This window comes from Schistocerca piceifrons, chromosome 3 (assembly GCF_021461385.2).
Source record: "Schistocerca piceifrons isolate TAMUIC-IGC-003096 chromosome 3, iqSchPice1.1, whole genome shotgun sequence".
Classification (NCBI taxonomy): domain Eukaryota; kingdom Metazoa; phylum Arthropoda; class Insecta; order Orthoptera; family Acrididae; genus Schistocerca; species Schistocerca piceifrons.
The window spans coordinates 726332332-726350374 of record NC_060140.1 but is presented as its reverse complement, the minus strand read 5'-3'; the positions used below and the strand labels follow the sequence as shown (position 1 = coordinate 726350374).

The window sequence follows — 18043 nt, the reverse complement described above, 5'->3', positions numbered from 1 at the left end:
CGGTCCCTAACACGCATCTCCAGAAAAGACTGATGAATGCCTGGTGTGCAACTGACTTACAGCTTTTTGGAATCCATTTGTCTTCTGAATATAAGGCCCTAGTGATTGATTCACTCCTTGTACTCCGGTTACTGGCCGTGTACACGTCGGCTCTTACATTGCCTGATTGAAGTCACAGTGCTGTAACTGTATTGAAGTAACCGTTATCACCATCTAACAATGTCATGTCTACACTACGATCAAGTCCACATCTGAATTTAAATTCTTAGTACTGATGGGCAGGCAGGACTATTACTGACACCATGGAACAGTCAGAGCAGAACTGATCTCCTGGATGGAGTGCTATTATTTATACAAACGTGAAATATGACCGAAAGCTAATATTTATGAAGCCAACGAACATCCCAGTCATAAAAACATTACAAACATAAGGTGTTTAGAAAACCATCCAGAAGTGATAGATACGAAGTAGCAAATGACAGTTAGTGGTTTGGGTTTGAACCAACGACTTGAAACAGACCAGGCGGTAACGCTAACCACGACACCACACTGACGGTACGCCAACCTATGGCAACATGGCGATCCCTAGCCTGAAACCACTTTAAGTTATGAATTTCCTGCTGTCAAGAAGTCTCATGGAAGCTGTAGCAGTCACATACCTCATGGGACCTTGTCACAAATTTTGTTAAAACTGAGTCAAACATTATCTTCATTATTGCCGTCAGAACTGTAATTATTATTCACAACTTTTTTACAGTTTTGTTCACGATGTACAGGGCTCGATTATACTGTATTACGCTTCTTAGATCTCCTTGTTCCTTTACTTGAGTAAAATATAATATTTTTCTTATTTGGTTGGCTATAATTACTACATTTCCCGTTAGAAAGAGGAAGCTGATACATCCCAAGTTTTTAATATCTCGTGTATGTCTTTTCTCGTGAAGTAGAACAATTACAGCAGTACCCCGGTTTTGGAGAATGGTCTTCATTAGGAGACATTCTTTACACAATTTTGCAAGTACATTTTGTATTTCTTTGCCCTTACATTTAATCGTTTCTACTGCAACACTGTTATCTCCAGGACGCTTTCCTTTCTTCCCACAATCAGTGACATTATATTTGGAATGTCACTCGTTACAATGTTATTTTCTGTGATTCTCATTCATATGTTTAATTATGATCATTGAAATAAATAGTTGTCACTTTTGTCTATAGCACCCAACCTCCACTTTTCTACGATGCTGAACCTTTTAGTAATTTAATCTGGTCCATCTCTCTATTCTTAAGTTTGTTATACTTGCATACAGGAACAAACTGACGATAGGCTTACAACGATCAGTAGTAATATAGAAAAAAGTACCTTACGTCGGGACTCTATGCACAGTCAAGTGACACAATTAATGAGATAATTATGGGCTATGATAAACATAAAACACCAAACTAGTTGATGAATGTTGGGCTCAGGGCCTGTTTAAGGTCCAAGCACCCAAGTCGCCGCTTGGGGCAAGAAGCTGAGAGAGCGCCAGAGACATCACAACTGTATGGTGATGATGTTTGATTTGTGAGGCACTCAACTGCGTGGTCATCAGCGCCCGTACAAATTCGCAATTTTTACATAGTCCATTTTATACACAGTCCAATCCAGACACTATCACGAATAATGATGGTGATGATGAAATGATGAGGACTCCAGTCCCCGGGCAGAGAAAATCCCCAACCCGGTCGGGGACCGAACCGGGACCCTGTCATCCAGAGGCAGATTTGTTTACGGTATGTATCAGACTTTGTACCGTAAACTGGCAAGGGTGACACAATACGAGGGAGAAAAGAGCGAGCTGGACAGCAAGTGATAAGTAGCTTATGTGGGAAAATGTTCTTCAACTGGACCTCATTGACCCCCATGGTATTCTACTACATGGTGTATTACTAGGTGCAGTCACAATAATCTGACCACCGCCTATGTTCGACGTCAACGTGCAATAACAACTCAAAGACGTCAGGTAGCAACACTAGCAGTGCGGTATATGAAGTGTATCGACGGCACGCGGACAACAGAGCATTCGTTGTCGTAATGCTGAAATAGATTGATTTACCTGACGTCAAGATGGACATGATCATTGGCTTTCAGGCCAAGGGTGAAAGCATTTCCGAAACGACTGAGTTTGTACACTTTACGCGTGCCGCCGTCGTTAAAGTATACCTCGCGCGGCAAAATGGCGCTATCCATAACCGGTGCCGGGGCAACTGTTATGCACGGAGCATAGGTGACGAGGGTGATCGACGGCTGTGGTGGTGTGTCGGGAAGATAACATGCAACGGACGAGCAACTCACCACCCAGATGAACCAGTGTCACCTCAAAGACCGTTTAGTGAACGTTGCTGCTTATGGGCCTCCACAGCAGGCTTGTGGTACGAGCAAGCGTTGCCTAGAAAGTCATGGACCGCATTTTTTTTTCTCAACCGACAACAATGCTATGAATCCGAAACGTTACGTATGTATTATTTGAAGTCTCCTGAGTGAGCGCTTCAAGTTTCCGTCGCTTTCGACGGATAGCGTAGCTGCAGGACAGTTTAAAAATGGCATCTGTAGGTGATGTACGTTACAAACAACGTGCCGTCACTGAATTTCTCACTGCAGAGTAAGAAACTGTGAGGAATATTCACAAACGCTGTGCAAAGTCTATGGAGCATCTACTGTCATCAAAAGAACAGTTAGTCTATGGGCATGGAGAGTGAGGTCATCAGAAGGCTGTTCGGCGGAGCGCCGCGATTTGCAGTGGTCGGGGAGACCATCCATGGCTGTCGCACCTGACATATCGCAGCGAGATGATGTTGTCATTCGCCATTAAGGGATGCCATTCGCGAAAGACATTTTGAGGACAATGAGGAGCTGATTCACACAATAAAGCACTGGCCCCGCCACCAGGACAAGGATTGGTACCGACAGGGCATACACGCCCTTGTTTCGTGCTGCTGCAAGGCCACAGAACTGGAAGGAGATTAAGTGGAAAAATAGGACGTGTAGATAAAACATCATTCTTTCGTGTGTGAATTTCCCATTATGTTCAATAAAGAGCTGTAGAAGGGAAAAAATGCGGTTCATCGCTTTCTGGGGACCCTCTTAGATGCACCCGAGTTGAATGTTCGACAAGCTGTCCTACGTCTTTATATTGCAGCTTATCGATTGTTTAAATTCAATAATTGCTATCAGTGTTTCCATTACGCCTATAATTCCATTCAAATTCAGTACCCATACTGGTAAGAATTCAGTCCCCCCTCTCCGCCCTCCTTCCAAGAATACAGTTCTAAATATTCAGTGAATACGCTTCTTAACGTCCTTACTACATCTACATACATACTTCGCATGGCGGAGGGTACAACTTACCACCTTTGCAGTTTCACTCGTAGTTAAAAAGAAAGACGAACGATTGACTGTACTCATCCATACGAACCGTGATCTCTCTAATTTCGTCTTCCTTGCCCTAACACGAATTGTACGTCAACGGCAGTAGAAGCGTTCTGCAGTCAGCCTCAAATGACGTTTCTCTAAGTATCCGCAATAGTGTCCGCGAAAAGTGCGTGGATCTTCCCTCCGTGGATTCCCATTTGAGATCACGAAGCGCGTGATGATCAAACCTACTGGTAATAAATCCAGCAGTACGCCTCTGAACTGCTTCGATGTCTACTTTAATCTGATGTTGTTGGAATCCGAAATAGTCGAGCAATAGTCACGATTGGTGACTAGCGTTCTGTACGCCTCCTCTTTTATAGATTAGCTACACATCCCCAAAATTCTCCCAATAAAATGGAGTCGAACATCCGCCTCCTCTGCTACCAAAATGACGTGCTCATCCCATTTCCGATCGCTTAGCAACGCTACGCCTACATATTTAATCGATGCGACCGTGTCAAGCGTCAGATTGCTAATGCTGTAATCGAACGTGACGTGGTTGTCTTTCTACTCATATGCAATAACTTAGATTTTTCTACTGTTAGAGCAAGCTGCCGCTCATCACACCAATTAGAAATTCTGTGTATGACATCTTGTATCCTCCTACGGCCATTCACCAAGAACATCCACAGTTCACTAAGCTTAAGTTTCGGTTGTCTTACGTCCTTCACCTAGCACATGCCCGCCCCCGGTAGATGAGTGGACAGCGCGACAGAATGTCTATCCTAAGGGCTCGGGTTCGATTCCCAGTTGGGTTGGAGGTTTTCTCCGCTCAGGGACTGGTTGTTGTCTTGTCCTTATAATCATCATTGAATCGCCATCGACACGCATGTCGCCGAAGTGGCGTCAACTCGAAAGACTTGCACCCCGCGAACGGTCTACCTGATGGAAGGCCCTAGCCACACAGCATTTATTTACCTAGCACATCACAATTTGATTCGAAAAGTTTGCTTATCTGATAATGAAATTGAGACACGTACTCACCTGAATCATAGGAAGGTCACAAGTTCTTAATTTTTTATCTGTACGATAAAACTGAGTGCATTGTGTAGATCAAAATGTTAGCAACGCATTTAATTGTGAATATCGCAACACTCCCAAACGAAATAAATTATATGAAATTAATGATGGTGCAGGTTATTTTGAATGAAATATTACAAAATAAATAATAATATAATGGTTTGTACTGGCTAATATGTACCACTGAAAGTAGAGAAAAGTTTTGAGAATAAGGAAAATTAGCGAATGGCATCCCACTGGATTCTGTATGGTACACTCTTCTGCCTGTTACAAGCACACTGCATGAAAATAAGCCCGCCACATTGGACATCACGCTAATATCGTGTGACACCGTCTCCGGTCTCGATGATGGGTTCAGTTTGGCGAAGAGTGTCGAGATGTTTGCCCAGGTAAACAACGAGGATGACGAGGCGAATGGGTAAACCGCTACAAGCCGATCTCGGGGAAGATCAGTTCGGATTCCACAGAAATGTAGCAACACGCGAGGCACTACTGACCCTAAGACCTATCTAAGAAGATAGGTTAAGGAAAAGCAAACCTACCTTCCCAGCGTTTGTAGACAATGTTGACCGGAATACTCTCTTTCACATTCTGAAGGTGGTAGGGGTAAAATACAGAGAACGAAAGTCTACTTATGATTTGTACAGAAACCAGAAGGCAGTTATAAGAGTAGAGGGGTATGAAAGGGAAACAATGGTTGAGAAGGGAGTGAGACATGGTTGTAGCCTATCTCCAATGTTATTTAATCTGTACATTGAACAAGCAGTAAAGAAAACAAAAGAAAATTTGGGAGTAGGAATTAAAATCGAGGTAAAAGAAATAAAAACCTTGAGGTTTGCCGATGACATAGCAATTGTGTCGGAGACAGCAAAGGACCTGGGAAAACAGCTGAAAGGAATGGACAGCGTCTTGAAAGGAGGCTATAAGATGAACATCAACAAAAGCAAACGATGATAATGGAATGTAGTCAAATTAAATCAGGCGATTATGAGGGAATTAGATTAGGAAATGAGACACTTAAAGTAGGAGATGAGTTTTGCTATTTGGCCAGCAAAATAACTAAGGAAGGTCGAAGTAGAGAGGATATAAAATGTAGACTGATGATGGCAAGGGAGGCGTTTCTGAAGAAGACAAATTTTTTAACGTCGAGTATAGATTTAAGTGTCGGGACGTCTATTCTGAAACTGTTTGTATTGAGTGTAGCTAGGCATGAATGCGAAACATGGACGATAAACAGTTTAGACAAGATGAGAACGTAAGCTTTTGAAACGTGTTGCTGCAGAAGAATGCTGAAGATTAGATGGGTAGTTCACGTAACTAATGCGGAGGTACTGAATAGAATTGGTGAGAAGAGCAATTTGTAGCACAACTTGACTAGAAGAAGGGATCGGTTGGCAGGACACGTCTTGATGGCTCAAAGGATCACCAATTAAGTACTGGAGGGAAGTGTGGGGGGTAAAAATCGTAGAGGGAGACCAAGAGATGAATACACTAAGCAGATTCAGAAGGATGTAGGTTGCAGTAGTTACTCGAAGATGAAGGGGCCTGCACAGTATAGAGTAGCATGGAGAGCTGCATCAAACCAGTCTTTGGATGAAAGCCACAACAACAACAACAACAACGAGAATATCCATGTGTAGCCACTAACTGGTGACTCTGTCCAGGAGAGCTACCAAATTGTGGAAATGATGATTCCTGCGTTTCAAGCACTGTTCCAAATCGTTCCAGATGTTATCTGAGGGAATGGGGATCGTGCGATGTAGCAGACCAGTCAATGTGCGACAGGTAACCTGATTTTTTGTCAAACCATGAACATAATGTGTGTTTGTGTGTGTGTGTGTGTGTGTGTGTGTGTGTGTGCAGCTCGGCGCGCACGGCTGTTGTCATCTTAGTGCTCACATCATACTCACCACGAAGATATAGAAAAAATGACAACGAGAACACTTCACAACACATTTATTTCTTCAGAGTTGGGAGCCCCCGTATCAGGCTGTGACAGATTTCTGTACAGGTGGTTACTATCGTTGGAAATTAAGTTCATCCGGCTAATCCCCAAGTGTTTCTATATTTCTCCTACCTGGAATCGCCTATGATTTTGTCTCTCTCGCTGATGAAAGTGACGCTCGGTCGTAAAATTGTTGAAGATGTGATGTTGTAACTGTGAAACTCGTCGGAAATATTATTATATCGTTTACTAAAGACCGTCTGACTTTGATTCAAATGGGATGCTGTCCATTTCGGGCTTTATTTCTTCACACATCAGTGTTAAATTTACATAAGAGGTATTACAAAACAAGCAGTGCGGGACACTCTCCAATGACGGTAACAATAAACAGCGTTGCCCATCTCTGCGACCGCACTCAGCTTTGGTCCACGTTCAACAGCCAATTTATGCATTGAATCACATAGAATAAAATAATTAAACAACAGTTGGCTACGGCCGTCAGACTCGTGATACCTTGGGCTTCTCAACTCGTCGCTTTATTAAAACAATATTTCTCAGTGACTGGCGCGAGCCATAATCGACGGGCCACACAACGAATCACCTCCAGCAACGACACAGGAGGACGCCTCAGAATTTTCAACCTGTCATCGGTCAGGGGTTTCCGTGCTACCAAATAAGAGTCTGCTTCTCTCAGTCAATTATAAGCGACTATGCGGTTATCAGGTGAATTGTGACGCCGTAACCCATGACAAAGACACACACACTTCTCTTAAGGGCTTACTATATACTGCACAATATTATCATTGAACTGAATCTAATTTGACACAAATATTATAACATGGTCGCAGATAATGCTGAAATAAACTTGCTGGTTCATCTTCACGTTATGGTACAAGTCCATTTTTGTTCATTCTGAGAGAGAGAGTCCTAAAGTTGAATATACTTGAATATTTCTGGTACATCAACTGCAGATTTTTCAGCGCTCATTTAACTTTAGGACTCTGTATCTCAGAATGAATAAAAAGGACTTGTACCACTATTGAAAGAAGCCCTTCATATAAATTTAGCTTGGGAAATCTATGGTGACTGTGAGCCTGATTCACATACTTACCTAAGATCGCGGTGCCATGGTGCTTGAGGCAACAGCGGTGCACCTACCGCATAAAGTGAAAATTCTAACATCTGTGACTGTAATGTGTAAGGCGTAACGCATCGAATGATGGTACCTCTTTCCCGACGTGTCACGCCAATAAATTGTGCCTCAAAACACGAGTTTTTGACAGCACATTCATTTTATGCTCACCCCATCTTCAGACTCTTACATTTACGTACGTGCCATGAACACTGTGTCTTTACTTATGACGTTCAACAACAATTGTTCTAAAACTTCCGTTGCAAAATTCTCCAGGACCAAGAGTAAATAAATAATGCTAATGGCACGTAAATAAATATAAACATCTATAGATGGGGTGCTAGGCAATTTGAAATGTCATCATGGAAAAATAAATGCCTACAAAAGCAACTGATTGCAGCTGATTTATTATAAATTACCTCCTGCTTCAGTAGTCGCTGTGTTATACTACGTCCACAAGGGACAACAGTTATTTACTAACGTTATTACGAGAAAAAATAAGAAAAGAGAAAATACTTCAGTGAGATACGCAATCATAGTACTCATGGAATTGGGAGTAACTTCGAGATTTTTCGCCACCACAAGGTCATTCAAGTGAAATTTAGTTTGTTGTTTGGTTGATTCGGGGTAGGAAACCAAACAGCAAGATCAACGGTCCCATCGGATTAGGGAAGGATGGGGAAGGAAGTCTGCCGTGCCCTTTCAAAGGAACCATCCCGAGCTCTGCCTGAAGCGATCTAGGGAAATCACGGAAAATCAAAATCAGGATGGCTGGACGCGGGTTTGAACCGTCGTCATTCCGAGTGCGAGTCCAGTGTGCTAACCACTGCGCCACCTCGCTCGGTGAAATTTAGTGCGTAAATATCCACAAACAATGCTAACAAGCAATTTTTAAATATTTGTCCAAAAATACTTTTGATGAGTGATCACAAATGGCATGGGTTGTTTCTATGACACTAAATAAATCAAGTGCTCATGTTAGACTACAAACGCGTTTAATTTTGTTGTTCCATTCCAGCGGTGGTGAAATGGCTTGGGCGGAGTAAGTACGATATGAACTGCAAACCAGAGGCGAGCCGAGTATCAGCGCAAATATCCATAATATTCCTCCCGGGAGGAATACAATGAGAATACCTCACTCTCTCTCCCAAGATTTTTCCGTGGGCCGGATTGAAACTCTGTTCTCAATGAATTGATCTAATCATGGAACGAAAAGACCCCCCCAAAAAACACCATAGATCTGTCCCCGGCATATACTACACCCCCACACATTAAGAGTAAAATGACTGATTCGGTTTTCAGTGCATTCGGCGCCTTGGATCATTTGGAAAGAGGCAAGAAAACCATTACTTTTCGGAGCACACTACATGCCTCCAAACAGCTGGTGTCCCGTTTCTGTGTAGTCTTTGGTCCTTTGGTCCACTGAAGACGAGCAACATTATGTGCCGATCTGACCAATGGCCTTCTGCGAGAGATCATAACGTCCACTGCAAGCACTTCCCTTCAGTGTTCCCTCGAAAATTGGTTTAGGCAGGCGTGCAATGAGCCACAGCCGCAATTTCTTAAGGGTTTCAAACCGGCTTCACTGACATAACGTGACGACCTTCTCGGGACCTCTGTCAATTGCGATCTTGTAACGACCACCGTTCTCAGGTCGTGTACTCATCCACGAGTTATTCACCATTTCTTGCACTCACATGGACAGTCTACGTTGGTAGGTCAATGAAGTATATAATAAAGATGTCGTAAGGTGTCCGAACACTGTGGTTCCTTTCTGGCATACGCAACAAACTGGCGTCTACATGCCACTTCACTGTCACGACTCATGTCGGTAACTGAGGACCGTAGGACCTTCTCGCTGTTGTTCTACACCGTCTACAACTTTCCAAAACGAGCCCTGTGTTTTTGTAAAGGAGTTACTAATACTGTGTACTGCTAGCTTATATTTCAATGACCTAACACTAAACGTACTTCAAATAAAGTTCGCATTATTTGTAAATGTCATGGTGTTACGAATATTCTTGTTCAGGAGACAGTAACAGAAGAAATTTTGGGTAATGATCTTGTAAGAATTGGTATTTCGGAAAAATGAGTTATCTCTTAGTTAAAAATCAAAACACTGTATTTATTTTCATTCAACAACTAGCTGATCTCGCCCTCGCCTTGTTGTGGCTCTGTCTGTTTAAATGAAAAAATAAAGAAAAGAGAAAACACGCAGCTCTATAAGTATGGGAATTGGATGAACTGCCTAATCTCCTCCCCCCCTCCCATCTCTGCCCATTTCCTCCTCTCCCCTCTTTGACCACATCTCCTCCTCCTCTTCCTCTCTTGCCCATCACCTGGTCCTCCCTTTCTATTTTATTCTTGTACGTCTCTCTCCATCTCCTCCCGCCCACCGTCTCTGTCTATCTTGTCCTTTCTGCTCCCACGCCTCAGTCCATGTCCTATTCACCGTCTTATTGACATTGAGCCTTGCTTATTCTCATTGCAAATTCAGATTTTGTAGAAGTATTTTAATCAGAAGCGCATAAGCCATAAACAAAACTTCACTGTTTGCTAACTGTATGTGTATGGTGCTCCAGTAGAGACCTATGAAGACGCTCGGTATTCGCATGCAGTGTTGTGTCGAAATTTCAAAGAAATCGTTGAAGAACTTTCGGAGGTATGTGAATTTCAAGAAACGTACTTTTTATTTATATAGATTATAATAACACACATCATTAGTTCAGAAGGACTAATTCAATAAATAATAGTATTCTTTGTTGTGGGTACCCCCACTCAAGAAAATTTCATATGGAGGTAAAATACTATTGAGCACACTAAATAGATGAGTTCATCATTTCTCATGTCACACAGTTCCATATTTTGGTAATAAATAAATCAGTATCTCGATATATTTAGCGTATTCCCATATAGTGCGCAAGACAACCATCGGAAACGGTGAGCTTGTGTTCTGTCACTAACAATCTCATCGTCGACGGCACACTGAACTGCGACTGTAAAGTTTTCCATTGTACTGAATCAGAATTAAAAAAAGAGACACATGTATTATCACTTTCATGTTGTATGTTTTTACATGTGTGATTGTAGCAGTTAATATTTAAATTGATAATTATGAAGAATTGTATTTTCATATTGTTTGTTGCAAAATATTTAAGTTTAATACCCATTATTGTGAGTTTCAAAAAGCTATAAATTAAGTTGAACTTCAGTTTCTGCAGATTCTATATTTCATTTAGTTCAGTATTTCATACAGTGGAAATGACATTCGTTGGATCTTACCAAGACACAAAGGTCCTTCGAAGTCACAAAATCTGTAATTTGTCAAATTAACATTGTATATCCTTTATGTCAATGTACAAAATTCGATAGTTCTCTTCGGAAGAGTTGGTAGTATTTGATAGATAGTAAGTGAATCGGTCGCTCACAACGTATAATCTTTCTGTTTCGGTCTCTATATTGAGGCTGCTGATATACTCCAAGCGTTCACTGTCTTGAGCTATCATGCGGAAGTTCTTTGGGTCGTGAGGCTTGGTCGTGTTCCAGCAGTAGATGGCCACATCATCTAGCACGGGGAAGAATAGTAGATGTCCATTGGGATGCACCACCATTTCTCCGCTCGTCCCAGATAACTCTCCAGGCAGGTTAAGCTGAAACAGATACAAGAGCCCCTATCAGAGAGACAAGAAGTTTTGAAAACATACTGGAACTTGACAGACCTTTGGTTTATACAAGAATAAAAAGGCACAGCTTAAGTTAATTTCCGTTAGTCTTACTAGTTGCTGCCAGTTTCATAAGCAACTGGAGGCAGATGATGGTCTTACCCAGTCAAAAAATTACGAAGGGGTTGTGGCTAGGTAATAGGTAAGTACTATAACAGCATCGCTCTAACTTTTGCACATAATTCCGAATTTCTTTAATGTTACCAAGGAATCTCTAGCGCAAGTAATGCGATATTTCTGGACACACCAATTATGTTTCTTCATATTTATTTCCTTACTGACATTGAAGTTTATTTAAAGACAGTGAATATAATCGTGTTTTCTCTTAGGCCGTAACAGTGTCCACAAGCGCACAGTCGTAGCATGCGTAGCAATCTGGCCGTAAGACAGATCTACTCTCGGCTACATGATGGAGGGCCCTGTGGATGGAAAAAGTCTGCAAACTGTGAGGATACGTACATCTAACAAGGTAGAAAGTGTACTTCCTGTTATAATGATGTTTCCTCGTATTCAGAAATCTACTAATGAGAACTTGCTCACAATTATCTGAATTCCTACCTTTATGGGTAGGCATAACAATTTCCTTATCACATCGATAAAATAAAGCTTGGTACCGTTCTCGTCGAAGCAAAATCCCACTCCATCGTTCAGCCACTTTCTCATAGCCCTTCTCAGTAGCAGGAGTCCGACTCTGGAGTAACCTCCCGGATTATAAACGGTCCAGTCACAGATATTTTGCCACCGCGTATGCTCGACGTCAACGTGGAGTACGAGTGTAACACTTGTCCAATGTAACAGAGCGCCTGACAGCCCTAATTGGATCTTCTAAAATAAAATAAAATGGCCCAGCCCGTAAATAAAGAGGTATGCCGTCCTGTAATTAGTTTTCTACATTTCAAGGGGCACAATGCAGTAACAGTCTTCACTGCGACGGTGGAAGAGTGCAGCACCAATGCACCATCATTGACTTTGTGTTATGTGTTACAGAAACTTTTTGTGTGCTCAGATATGTCTGAATGATGGAAAACGAAAAGCCAAACTGACGTCTCTGCGAAATACTAGAAATCTTCACAGAAGTGGGCCTCCTGGTGTTCAAACACCACCGTCTGGTAAAAGGGAAAATTAATCACGCATAAGTTTTAAACACCTTGCATGACATTCTGAACACTACACTGCTGGAGTTCGTGACTTTCCACACCCTTCTAATAAGCCAACAGAACGTAAGTAACAGCAGTATTAGGTCAACCCAGATGACTACTATAGCTGCGTAGTCAGCATGAAGGAGACCGATGAAGGAAGCAAACAGTGGAAGCATATGGAGCCACCACTGCCAAAACAAGGCCAAGAACCAACCTCCGGGAAAGATGGTGCTGTCATGGTGTACTGTGCTGATTATGCTCCTAAGGGGCAAACCTACAGAGGACCAAGCAACGAAAGCCAAGCATCGTGAGGATCTGCGCAAGGGAACTCTCCCGAGGACCACATCCTAGCCTAGTCTGCATTGGACACTTCACAAATGGTCCTTCTTGGGCTATCAGACTTCGCCTCATTGGCATACCTCTCCTGTTACGTCGCGCACTGATTTATTCCTCTTTCTTGTATGAAGAAACCAATGTGTGGGAGCCATGTCCCTGAATTGCCAAAATTCAAATTTGTACACTCAAAACTTCCGACGAGCCGTCCGTAGCTGGGGAAGTTGTTTGCATTTATAGACGAAGACATGGAGAACAACTAGCAGAATCCTCATGTTTCATGGTAGTAGCTTGACTTTATAGATTATATAATGAGAACTTCTAGCCTGGAGATAGACGAGTGGCACTGGGAATTGCACAACAGAGTAATTGCGAGACTTTTCTCACTGAAGAATTTCAGTATCTGCCGAGGCTCAACGAAGTAACTTCCCTCTCGTTGTGTAACGCTTATAAGACAGTCATTTGTAATTCTGCCGCTGATACCTTAGGACAGAATTAATTCTGCTTGGACGGTGTGGATTACAAGTAACTAGTAAACTTTCGAACTGTAAACTTCCATAAAACGTCCAGTTTTTCTTTTCCGTCTTCGATGGTTTGATCTGTTCCGCGACGAATTACTCAGTAGCAGTTGCAGCCTCAACCCTCAATTATTTGTCGGATGTATTCAATCTCTGTCTTCCGCAACCGTTTTTAGTCTCTGCTGTTCCCACTGTTACTACAGAAGCTATTCCCTGGAGTCTTGACACGTTTATCGTCCTCTTCTTCCTTTTTGCTACTTTTTCAATATGTCATTCTTTCGTCGATTCGGCAGAGAACCTCCGCCTTCCTTACCAATCCACCTTCAATGACAAACAGGAGTAAAATTCTGTTTATTTCGGTTAATTAGATTTTTATGAATGGTACGGCAGTATGAAGGCCATTATCTGCAATAATCCATATCAAAAGTGCTAGTCTCTTTTGGGACAAATGGAAAGCAATGGGCTACGAATGTTGTTCTGTGCAAGCTTAGTCTAGTACTGCAATGGGAGACAATGTAGGATTGCCACTCTGTTATACATAGCTGCGTAGTAATCCTTTAGAGTAAACAGAGGTTCACAGAAATTGACCAAAATAATATTCAAGATACCTGGCATTACAACAACAGAAAGTTTTCATCAGTATGAAACTCTTTCATATGTTGTGCGACAGCCCAACACATATACCATTACCTGCGTCTTGATGTCCAATACCTCCCCGTCGGTTGCATAGCGAACCACATGCTTGTCCACAACGCCCTGGATGTTGCTGGCGAACGCTTGGAAGTAGAGTTTCCCGTAGCAGCTCTCGCCCGCCGTTATACCACACAAGCCTTGCGACATGTAGTAGGCTGGTCCTCCTGCCTTGGTGAAGAAGAAGCCTGGCTTGGGGTGGAAGTACTGGCTCTGCAGGTGTTTCGAGGCTCCAGTGGTGAGGTCGGTCACCGTCAATACATAGGCTCTGATGTCGGAGCTGTAGGCCGTCAGGCAACCATCTGGGCACGCGTCCACCTGAACACAAACTCATGTCTGTGTATGTCCTTTAACACACTCGTTATCCGTGTTTGAAGTGAACAGAGAGGTTATTTTAGACAACTCTCAATTGACTGGTATAAGAACGTACATAACTACCAGGATAATAAATGTAAATCTCTTCAAGTTAAACAATGTGACTGCATCATCAAACAATTCCAAAAACTATATTTGTCTTTCATTTGAATGTCTATGTCTAATGAAGATTGACCATGGAGGTAGGTGAATCCTAATACTCACAATGGCCGTCAGACTACCAGTGTCGCACGAAGCGTCCACCTGAATACAAATACACGTCGCTGTGTGTCCTTTAACATGCCATCCTTATTCTAATAGAAATACTGTTGAAGATTATGGAATAATAGCTTTTAACCTCCCTGAAGAAAAGAGAGGCTGTGACAAACAATATGATTGCAATAACTAAGCAATAAGTATTAAAATAGTTATTTAAATAAAAATAAATTGATAATAAAACCCGTTTTTGTATCGGGCAAAAGTATAATTTCACCCAGTTCCTTACGGATTCCTACCCCCATAGATCTGGTTCTCAAAATCTGTAAGATTTGTAATGGAACGCTTGGAATTGAAAATAGGAGTAACTGAGAGTTGAAGTTTTCATGCATCAATTACATATTTAGGCACCCTGCGATTTTCTTCATAAATCTTATAAGTACTTTTGTAGGTTTTAAAATGTCATGATGACAAATTTTCAGAACTATCTGAATTGGTTTACGAAGCTGTATGGGGTTAGGTGAAAGTACTTTACATTTTTAGTCCGATTTAAAAACATGTTACATTATAAATTTCTTTTTATGTAAATAATTAGTTTCTGCTATTTAGTCTTGTTTGTGAATTTTCTCAATGGACTGTACACATTTTGCTCAAGCTATAAGAGAAACATGTGTTAAATTGGAGGTGTATTTCAGTGTCATTTCGCCTGGTTGTATCTGAAAGAGACTCTTACTATACGAACAGATACATCAAAAACAAAACACGGGGAGTGGCACTATATAAAAATCTTTAACACCATTTCTGTCCTTACTTACTGAATGGATGGTGGTCATGGATCAAATCTAAATAAAAAGTGAGTAGAATTGAGATAACAGAAATAAGCTGACTCAGAGCCGTAAAATGTAGACTAATTTTATTTAAGGATAAAGACGTTAAGAATAAATTAACATACGCAAAATACGTAATGGACTGAACACATTGATGGGATGAGCAGTTAAAGATTACCTGAGAAAATCGTAAGATACAATTACATAGTTTATGAAGTGAATGAAGATCATGGATATCACTTAAGAATATGCAGAACGCTTGAAGTATAGAATAAGAATCCTAGTCAGATGACCTCAGTAGTTTCGTCCCTTAGGAATTCACACACACCCAATAATACAAATCAGCAAACTCTGTAGACCTTTCTCATATTTTTAATAATGTCTGAAGAAGTAGACACTGGTGACGATCTTGCACCTCTACTAACTTCATGAAATCTGTGATTGCGGAATATTTCTGACGTTAGCTGCATTAAGTATGAAGATATCTGTTGGCGACACATGAAAAATTGTGCAGGCCGGTTCTCAATCCGAATTTCCCGATTTTTGCAAGTTGTCGGCATAACCACTTTGGCTATTCGTGTGCTCTTCCTGAACGAACTCAAACATTCATTTATATCATACTGTCTACGACTGCATCGCTCACAACGTTTTACATGCATTCTCGTCATAAGATTTCCAGAAGCTTAGAGTATTCGACGTTAGTATTATGACTGTCATTTTGCCCATCGAGGTGTTTTAATAGTCGTAAGTACTACTAGCCTCGACAGGAAAAATTTCGATTGTAATACTAACGCTAAATACGTTCGTCTCTTTGAAAACCTGTGGTGGGAATCCAAGTAAGAAAGAGCGATGGGATCGTAGACAGTACGACATAAGAAAGTTTGGGTTAGTCCTGGAAGTGCGTTCGGACTGCCGAAGCGGTTAAGGGGCCCCGTCGTGACAAGCGGGAAATCCGGGTTCGAGTCCTGCTCCGGTAAAAATGTTCATATCTCAACAACTGGTAATACCTTCATACATAACGCATCTAATATCAGAACGATTTCGCTGTTGGGAAAAGATTTCATGAACTTTCTCATATTAGCATGTCACAAGAATATCAGAATTTGCAGGACGGGGTAGCCGCGAGGTCGGGGCGCCTTGCATGGTCCTTGCGGCTCCCTCCGTCGGACGTTCGAGTCCTCCCTCGGGCATAGCGTAAGTTAGTTTAAGTTAGATTAAGTAGTGTGTAAGCTTAGGGACCGATGACCTCAACAGTTTGGTCCCATAAGACCTCACCACAAATTTCCAGATTTCCAATCAGAATTTGGTAAGACGTCAGACGATAGAAAATGTAGCTGCTTTATTAATACATTGTCGTTTCATACAAATACTTACCCATAAAGAAGAGTACATAGAGTTGCAGGCTGCGTTCTGGATGACTATGGAGTTGATGACCTCATCGGTCCGCAGGTCGAAGGAGACAATTTTGGGTGGACACACATTTTTGGGGCTCGTCGTCAAATCCAGAACACCACTGTCAATGGCATACAAAGAATCTTCATCCGACCATGTTTTCTGAAACAAATGGTCAAAGATTGTATTCACATTAGACATTTATGATAACAGATGTCTGTCGAGAATCGCGGATTGCCCTGATCATTGCTGCACTCAGAAAATACGAGGGTTATTCCAAAAGTAAGGTCCGATTGATTGCCAAATTGAAACCACAGTGAACATCAGAAATGTTTTACTTGTAACAATTAGCTACACCTTTCAGCTACTTCTCTACGTAGTCGCCGTTCTGACTTAGACTTTTGTCATAGCGTTGTACCAACTTTTCAATAGCCTCATCATAGAAGGCAGCCGCCAGTGCTTTCCGCCAATTCTCCACGCTGGCCTACACCTCGTTGTCTGTGTCAAAATGTTGTCTTCAAAGACAGCGGTTCATGTGACCAGAGATGAAACTCAGGGGGAGACAATTGCGGACTGTATTGTGGGTAATCTAACATTTCCATTTGAAAACGATGCAGGAGCATCTTCATTGCCCCTGCAGAATGCGGCTGAGAATTGTCGTGAAGACGAAACAGCACGACAGTTATGTAATGTTGGCTGCATAGCTTCAGACGAAATTTCTCACCAGGCCCTCGTACTTGGCGGCAGACACTATTTCCTAGACATCTTTACGCACTCACTGCGAGCTCAGAAATGAGAAGAGCGACGTGATGCTAACTGGGGTTATACTAGAGACACTACCCAACACATCTGTGCAAAGCTTTATCGGATTTTCATAGTCGTTTCCATTTCGCGACCGATCGGACCTTACTTTTGGAATAACCCTCGTATTACTCGCCCCGTCTCTTAGAGCTCCTTGCCCTTACTTGGTATGTTCAGGTGGTTCAAATGGCTCTGAGCAGTATGGGACTTAACATCTGTGGTCATCAGTCCCCTAGAACTTAGAACTACTTAAACCTAACTAACCTAAGGACATCACACACATCCATGCCCGAGGCAGGATTCGAACCTGCGACCGTAGCAGTCGAGCGGTTCCCGACTGAGCGCCTAGGACCGACTTGGTATGTATCTACTGCTTTTATACTTTGCCGTTTAAAGAATCGTAACAAAAGTGAGGGGACAAGCGGTGGTGGATAAAGAGTTGTGGTATGTTATTGGCTAGCTTTTAAATAATGAAATTCAGAATTCCAAAAGGAATACGACCC

At 42.0% G+C, this 18043-nt stretch overlaps 1 protein-coding gene across 1 annotated transcript in view; it reads right to left on the bottom strand.

The window, feature by feature from the left end:
• Nucleotides 1–10755: 10755 nt before the first annotated feature.
• Nucleotides 10756–18043, bottom strand: part of LOC124788222 (protein yellow-like) — a 48202-nt gene continuing 40914 nt past the window's right edge. Inside the window, exons 4-6 of the mRNA XM_047255403.1 lie at nt 16722–16901; nt 13951–14268; nt 10756–11198 (exon numbers count right to left, since the gene is read on the bottom strand). Of these exons, the coding sequence (XP_047111359.1) occupies nt 10878–11198; nt 13951–14268; nt 16722–16901 (819 nt within the window). The 3' untranslated portion in view covers nt 10756–10877. The remainder of the gene's footprint in view (nt 11199–13950; nt 14269–16721; nt 16902–18043) is intronic.